This window comes from Manihot esculenta, chromosome 17 (assembly GCF_001659605.2).
Source record: "Manihot esculenta cultivar AM560-2 chromosome 17, M.esculenta_v8, whole genome shotgun sequence".
Classification (NCBI taxonomy): domain Eukaryota; kingdom Viridiplantae; phylum Streptophyta; class Magnoliopsida; order Malpighiales; family Euphorbiaceae; genus Manihot; species Manihot esculenta.
In genome coordinates, this window is record NC_035177.2 from 5,487,684 (window position 1) to 5,495,822 (window position 8,139).

Here is an 8,139-nt window from a genome sequence, read left to right on the forward strand (position 1 = left end):
AACAACTAGCAGGTTCGCTGGGGAGACAACGGACATGAGAAAAGTGCAAGAAGAAAGGAGGTCGGACAGATACGAAAGGAGGTCAGACAAGCATGATAGGAGATCGAATAGGGGGCCCGAGGCATACAGATAGCCCTGGGATAGGAGAGAGCAAAGACCGCCACTACCGCAGGTCCCAGAAGCAATCACACCCCTCAATGCCTCTAGGGCTGAGGTGCTCATAGCAGTCCAGGATAAAGAATTTCTTCAGTGGCCTCAGCCCATGAAAACAGAAGCAAATCGAAGAGATCCTGACAAATATTGTCAATACTACCACACTCACGGCCACGATACCAATGACTGCTACCAACTGATTAATGAAATCAAAAGACTGATAAAGAGGGGCCACCTCCAAAACTTTGTAAAGAAACCTGAAGGAGAAAGACCCCAACAAATCCCTGCAGCAGAAGGGCCTCGAAGGCTGGGGGCAGGACCAGTTAATGATGGTTCTAGCGGAACCATCAACATGATTGTTGGAGGAACTGGAGGTCGGATGAGCAAGAGGGGGAAGAAGAGAGATCGTGACAGGGAGGGGAGTAGCAGTGAAGTGATGCAAGTGGTGGAGCACTCCCCTGCAGTCATCTCTTTCTCCTCTAAAGACGCCTATGAAATTCAGAGGCCTCACGATGATGCCCTAGTCATCGAAGCTGTTATTTATAACTATCGAGTCAAGAAGATCCTGATCGACGATGGAAGCAAGGTGAACTTATTGCCATACAGGGTCTTCCAGCAGCTGAGAATCCCCGAAGATCAACTGGTACGAGATCAAGCCCCAGTAAAAGGAATCAGAGGAGCCCCAGTAGTTGTGGAGGGGAAAGTAAAGGTGGCACTGACTCTAGGAGAACCGCCTCAGTCCTGAACCCACTACGTTGTGTTTTTTGTGGTAAAGCTTCCCTTAAGCTACAATGCAATACTGGGAAGACCTATGTTGTACTACTTTGAGGCAGTCACCAGCATCAGGTATTTGACTATGAAGTTCCCTACAGAGGCGGGAGTGGGGATAGTCTGAGGTCGGCAAGAAGAAGCAAAGGTGGTGTACATGGCCACAGTGGCATAACCAAACCAGACTAACGAGAAATGCGACTCGGAGGTCATGGAAGTCAGGGACGAGAAAAAAGAGGCCAGGACAGAACCCGTGGAAGAGCTGGAAACCTTCCCCTTATCAGAAGCAGAAACAGATAATGTTTTCAGTCTCAACACCAGCTTGACTAAAGAACAAAAGGTAGAAGTAATGGCTCTGATCCGAGGTCACTCCTCAAGCTTCGCTTGGAAGCCATCAGACATGCTCGGGATAGACCCTGAAATAATGACCCACAAGCTGAACGTCTTTTCCGAGGCTAAACCAGTGAAACAAAAGAAGAGAGTAGTGGGGAAAGAGAAGCAACAAGCCACCAGGGAGGAAGTACAAAAGCTAGAAGACGCAGGGTTCATAAGGGAAGTCATGTACCCACAATGGTTAGCAAATCCTGTACTAGTAAAAAAGGCCAATGGCAAGTATAGGATGTGTATAGATTTCACTGATTTGAATCGGGTAAGCCCCAAAGATTGTTACCCCCTCCCCGATATTAATAAAATGGTCAATTCCACGGCTGGTTTTGATTATATGTCGTCTCTGGATGCTATGTCTGGTTATTATCAAATCCTCATGAACAGGACAGATGAGGAGAAGACTTCGTTCATAACGGAGGACGGGACCTATTGTTATAAGGCCATGCCGTTCAGGCTGAAAAATGCAGGAGCAACATACCAGAGACTAATGAACAAAATTTTCAAAAACCAAATAGGGAGAAATGTAGAAGTGTACGTGGATGACATGGTGGTGAATAGTCGGACCTTTGAACAGCACTTAGCAGATCTCAAGGAAGTATTCAGGGTGCTGGAGCAATACAGGATGAGGCTAAACCCGACCAAGTGTGCCTTTTTCATCAGAGGTGGAAAATTTTTAGGATACATGGTCAATGGAAAGGGAATCGAGCTAAACCCAGAAAAGGTGGAGGCCATACTCAAAATGCCTAAACCGACCTGCATAAGAGACGTACAAAGGCTCATAGGGAGGGTGGTAGCACTTAACCGTTTTATGTCAAAATCTGTGGAGAGGTGTCTACCATTCTTCAAGAAACTGAGAAAAGTTCCCAACTTTGAGTGGACCGAGGACTGCTCAGAAGCTTTCAAGGAGCTCAAATGTTACCTCAGTTCACAGCATGTGCTTAGAAGCCCATTAGCTAGGGAAGAACTCTTGATCTATTTGTCAGCCTCAGAACAAGCCATCAATGCAGTGTTAGTAAGAGAAGAAGGGGGAGAGCAGAAGCCGATATTTTATGTCAACAAGGTGCTCAAGGATGTTGAAGTTAGATATTTGAACATAAAGAAATTGGCAAATGCCTTGTTGCTAGCAGTGAGAAAATTTAGAGTGTACCTTGAAAGCCATCAAGGATTTGTAATGACAGATCAACCCTTAAAGAAGATTCTCCACAGACCAGAAACGTCAGAACGGATGCTAGCCTGGTCTGTTGAAATTAGTCCATATTGCCTGCAATATCGACCTCGAACAACTATCAAGGCCTAAGCCCTCACTGACTTCATAGAAGAATGCTCCTTCAACGAAGAGCAAGCGGAATCCAACGAAGAAATGCCCAAAATAATGGAAGAAAGGAGTGAAGAGCCCTGGCGAGATTTCAGATGGAAGCTGTATGTGGACGGAGCATCCAGTGCTGGGGGCAGTAGTGCATGGATAATACTGAAGGGACCTGAAGGATTTAAAATTTGTTATGCCCTACGGCTAGAGTTCAACGCCTCCAACAACGTGGCAGAATACGAAGCCCTGATAAATGAAATGCTGATAGCAACGGAGGTAAGGGTAACTGACCTAGCAATAAACAGGGACTCCCAGCTGGTAATCAACCAAGTGACTGGGGCATACCAAGCAAGAGATCCCACCATGCAAAAGTACCAGACAAAGGTGAAAATTATATAGGCCAAGCTCAGCGAACAAGGAGTTAAAGTGCGGTATCAAAGAATACCCAGAGAAGAAAATGAGGAAGCAGACCTGCTTAGCCGTTTGTTTAAAGAAGAATTAGAACAACTCCCAGACGAAGTGTACATACAACATATCAACATGCCTGCTTACGAGAAGCCCGCTATGGTAATGGAAATCAGGGAAGGAGAGAACTGGATGACTCCTTACCTAGAATATCTAGAAAAAGGAAAGCTCCCAGAAGATAAAGCTGAGGCAAGGAAAAGGGAAAGCTCCCAGAAGATAAAGCTGAGGCAAGGAAAATTGCAGCCCGAGCTGCCAATTACCAAGCAAGAAGAGGAATCCTATACAGGAGAGGGAAGTCCAGGCCATGGCTTCAATGTGTAGGCTCGGAGGAAGCAACCAGGGTCATAGAAGAGATTCACCAAGGAATCTGTGGAGCTCACGAAGGAGCAGGAACCCTGGCGAACAAAATTTTTAGGCAAGGATACTACTGGCCCACAGTTAAAAAGGAGACGGAGGAATTTGTCAGAAAATGCGACGTGTGCCAAAGATTTGCTAATGCAATCAACATTCCAGTCACCCCACAGTCCAACATATGCAGCTCGTGGCCGTTCTCACAATGGGGCATAGATATCCTGGGACCTTTTCCCAAGACCACGGGGTAGAAGAAGTTCGTAATAGTGGCCGTGGAATACTTTTCAAAATGGCCAGAGGCAGAGGCAGTTCCCACTATCACAGCAAGAAAAATGATAGATTTCGTCTGGGGCAACATCATCTGCAGGTTTGGGATACCGATGGTGCTCATATCAGATAATGGCAAGCAATTCGACTGCAATGCCTTCAAGGAATTCATGAGAAACATGGGCATATGGCACAAATTCTCTTCAGTGGCCCACCCTCAAACCAATGGCCAGACAGAGGTCACAAACCGGGCAATCCTCCAGGGGTTAAAGAAGCGACTGGACGGAGCGAACAAGAATTGGGCAGACGAGCTCAATAGCATCATATGGGCATTCTGAACCACCCCAAGGACACCAACAAAGGAAACAGCTTTCGCACTGGCATTTGGAACTGAAGCTGTGGTACCCGTCGAGTTACAAGTCCCCACTCATTGAGTCCAGTTTAATAGTGAAGACACCAATAGTGATAAATTGAGGAGCAACCTGGATGCCCTAGAGGAAGTCAGAGAAGAGGCCGAACTCAGCACCGCCGCTTATCAACAGAGGGTAGCTCACTACTATAATCAAAGAGTTAGAGAAAAGAGCTTGAAAGTAGGAGACTTGGCGCTAAGAAAGCTGGAAGCCACTGGAAAAAGAGCTGTAGTGGGAAAGCTAGCACCCACCTGGGAGGGCCCTTTCAGGATAACCAAAGTGGTTAAACCAGGTGTGTATCGAATTGAAGACATGCAAGGAAATCTAGAGCCTCACGCGTGGAACATTCAGCACCTAAAGAGGTACTTTCCCTAAAAATATAGATGATAGAAATACAAACACTTATATTCTGAAACTATGTAAATAAAATAGACCATGAAATTCAAGTAAAAAAAATGTTATTTTATTGCCCGCCTTATTTTCCCTTAAAAAGAAAAACAGAACAGGCATCAAAAAGGGAAAAAGGAAGACCTCAGTGAAGTAGGTGACCGGACTCCCAAAGTAACCTCGGCACCACAAAACCGGTTGAGATGACGAAGCGACAGTAAGGCCAAAGAGCCTGAATCTTGTTCAAGACCTCAATGAGTGATAAAGTATATTTTATTCCATTTTATCTTGATATTATTGATGATTATTTAATGATTTCTGCTTAATTTAGAGCTTTTGATATTATTTTGCAGAAAATGGTGAAAAATGACATTTTGGAGAAAATCTCCTTAAAACTGCCTTAATTGGAGCAAAGGAGAGCAAGCCTGCCAAGTTAAAATCAAGTGAAGCTAAATAAGGAAAGTTCTAAATAAGGAAAGTGGCAAAGAAAGAAAGAACATTCAGCCAAAGCAATTTGAAATTCAAATTTCAAATCTCCAAGTAGCCTTTTCCTTATCCAAGAAGCCAAGTCTCAAGTTGCCATAAATGAAGAGCAAAATAAGGAAATTATTTTGAAATTCAAATCTTCAAGATTCATATTCGAATTTTCAATTTCAAGATTCAGCTTATTAAGGAAGCTAAATCCAAAGATCACATGCTTGCCACCTCATGCCTTGCACATTCAAAATTCAAATTGCAAAAGGAGGCTCCACCTTCCTTATTTGTGCATGGGCGGTAAGGATAGTGTGAAGGCAAGTCTTGGGCACCTTGGGCAGCATCTTGAAGACACTAGGGCAGCAAGGAAAGATCAAAGGACCCACTCCTTGCATTTGAAGACAAGCCACATGCCTCCCTCACTTCTCACACATGCATGGGCGGCAAGGTAAGTGCAAGTAAAGGCCAAAGGCATTTTAGGCAGCCTCTTAAAGATTCATGGACAACAAAGAAACCCTAAACAGCAACTTAAGAACCTTATAAATTCATCCTTAAGGGCTACCGCACAAGGGAGGAAGACACACACACCATTCGGCCAAGGCTCTCCAAAGCTTCTTCAATCCGGTTCTTCACCTCCATCTTCTCTTCTTGTTATTGGTTTTTGTTTCAGCCATGAGTGGCTGAAACCTTTTATTCTAGTTGAAGATTGGTTGAAACTAAGGTTGTTTTATGGATTGTGAGATCTGAACATAAACTATTTGTCTTTGGTTTGTTCAATATTCATACAATTTGGTGCTTGAATCTATTATTACTTTGTTGTTTTGATCAAATTGGCCACTTGATTCTTGATTGCAAGGTAATTAATTGTTAGTTTGGATAATTTTTAGTCCGTAATTGCCAGAATTATTTAAACATAAGAACACTTGGTGTAACAACTAAGGAATTATATGATCTAGCAACATCTCATGCGTTTGAGTAGCTAGGATTGGATCTCTCTATTTCTTCATGCAATTGACAATTGTTTTGATGCCTAAGGCTCAATGACGTTCCTTGGCAATTTGTTAATTAGTAATTAATTAGAAGATGTTCCCTAATTGGTTTAATCATAAGGAGAGACATGGTGGTGAGAAGCGTCTTCCATCTCCATAACTAATCTATTGAATCAATCAAAAGAACATAAGTTTCAATGATCAATCCCAACAACTGAAGTGGATCCAATTCTTCAACTAGATCTTTCTTATTATTGATTTCTCTTTATTTTTATTATTTACTTTACTTTTATTGCTTTCAGTTTTAGATCAATTAAATCAATCTCAAAACTCCCCATTTTACTTTCAATTTAGTTGGTTTCAGTTTTATCTCGTTTCAGTTTATTTCGCTTTCAGTTTGTTTTGCTTTCCGTTTATTTCGTTTTAGTTTATTTCTCTTTCAGTTTATTTTTGTTTCAGTTAATTTTCTTGGTCTTGATAAGGAGAATAGGTATGTTCTCAATTCCCTGTGGATTCGATCCTTTCACCACTATCTACAGTTGTAAAATTGTTGATAACCAGAAAGGTTATTTTTTACCGGCTTCGACAACCGTGAGTCAGTGAGGTAGGTGACCGGGCTCCCAAAGTGACCCTGGCACCACAAAACCGGCTGAGATGATGAAGCGATAGTAAGGCCAAAGAGCCTGAATCTTGTTCAAGACCTCAGTGAGGTAGGTGATCGGGCTCCCAAAGTGACCCCGGCACCACAAAAACTGGCTGGGATGACGAAGCGACATTAAGGCCAAAGAGTTTGAATCTTGTTCAAGACCTCAGTGAGATAGGTGACCAGGCTCCCAAAGTGACCGCGGCACCAAAAAACTGACTGGGATGACGAAGCGACAGTAAGGCCAAAGAGCCTGAATCTTGCGCAAGACCTCAGTGAGGTGGGTGACCGGGCTTAAAAATGACTTCGGCGCCACAAAACCGGCTGAGATGACGAAGCGGCAGTAAGGCCAAAGAGCCTGAATCTTGTTCACAAAGTAATACAAAGGCTAACGAACTAGGCTAACGAACTAGAAAAAGACAAAACAAGGAAAGGGTCGAACCCCTAAGCTAAGCTACACGAGACCGGGCTTAGAAAACTAAGGGAAAGAAGAAACCAATCTAGAAAAAGCCTAAATAACAAAACAAAGGCAATGGGTCTCTCCCAACTCAGAAGACTCGGATAGAAGAAAGGAATGATTATGCGAACAAATCTATAGCCTTGATTTGAATCAGCACAAAAGACAAATCCGAGGCGTAGGGAAAAAGCAAAAGATAAATCCGGGCTCACAAATTCTCAAAAAGGACGAGCTCCCAGCTCGGACCCATGTCCAAAGTACCAAAGGTCCGAGCTTGTTTTCCCCAGTGGGGCATGATGCCCAACCCATTCCAATAGTCATAAGGTTATGCTTAGAAGGAATAAAGCGCCTGAAAACGATAAGGCATCCCTGTGTGCATCTGAGCTCACTGTATTAGCCAAGAACTCTATAAAAATTTGCCAAATGAACATATAGCTTAAAAAACTTTTGTGTTTCAAGTTAGAAAGAGTACCTGCAGAAAGAGTGAAAGAAGTAAGTTAAGCCCTTAACAGGTTAAACGGTTTAGGAAGACCAGCAAGGCAAACAGGAGCCAAGAATAACACAAGTACAAGTAAAGATAAGATCTCATTCAAACTTGACACATGGTTAGGCAAGGAAGGCAAAAAGACAAAAGTACAACGTAGATCCAAAAAGAAACAAAATATTACTTTATTTAATCATCAAGGATGATGGGGGAAAGATCGTCTTTAAAGGACTTACATTAGTAATTACATCATCATTCACACCACTGCCTACACTATTACCCCCTGGGAGTTCGGCGGTCCCTGACTCCTGCCCCTCAGCACCCACAAAGGGCACGATCTCACCCCCATGAAGCTCGGCGTTCCCCCCTGAGGCACAGTACCCTCTCCCTGAGGCCTGACATCGTCTCTCCCAGGCTCACTGTCTTCTCCTCCATATCCTCCCTCAGGCCCAACATTCCTCCCTGGAGGCCTAGTTGCTGTGCAAGGAGCCCCCTTAGGCAAAGGGCGGTCGTCCTCCCCATAACGCACCTCTTCCCCATCGGAGTCTACTTCAGGGGCTTGAAGTCGAGCTAAGGGGATGGAGGGTGCATCCCTGGC

At 43.8% G+C, this 8,139-nt stretch overlaps 1 protein-coding gene across 1 annotated transcript; it reads left to right on the forward strand.

Moving 5' to 3' along the window:
- The first annotated feature begins 262 nt into the window (after positions 1 to 262).
- On the forward strand, positions 263 to 898 carry LOC110605450. The gene has a single exon (XM_021744041.1). It carries the CDS (start codon positions 263 to 265, stop codon positions 896 to 898), a length of 636 nt encoding a protein of 211 aa, XP_021599733.1.
- Positions 899 to 8,139: the final 7,241 nt, after the last annotated feature.

Bases quoted from the DNA above. Each gene is read 5' to 3' on its own strand.
- LOC110605450 (XM_021744041.1), top strand. From the start codon at position 263: ATGAAAACAGAAGCAAATCGAAGAGATCCTGACAAATATTGTCAATAC.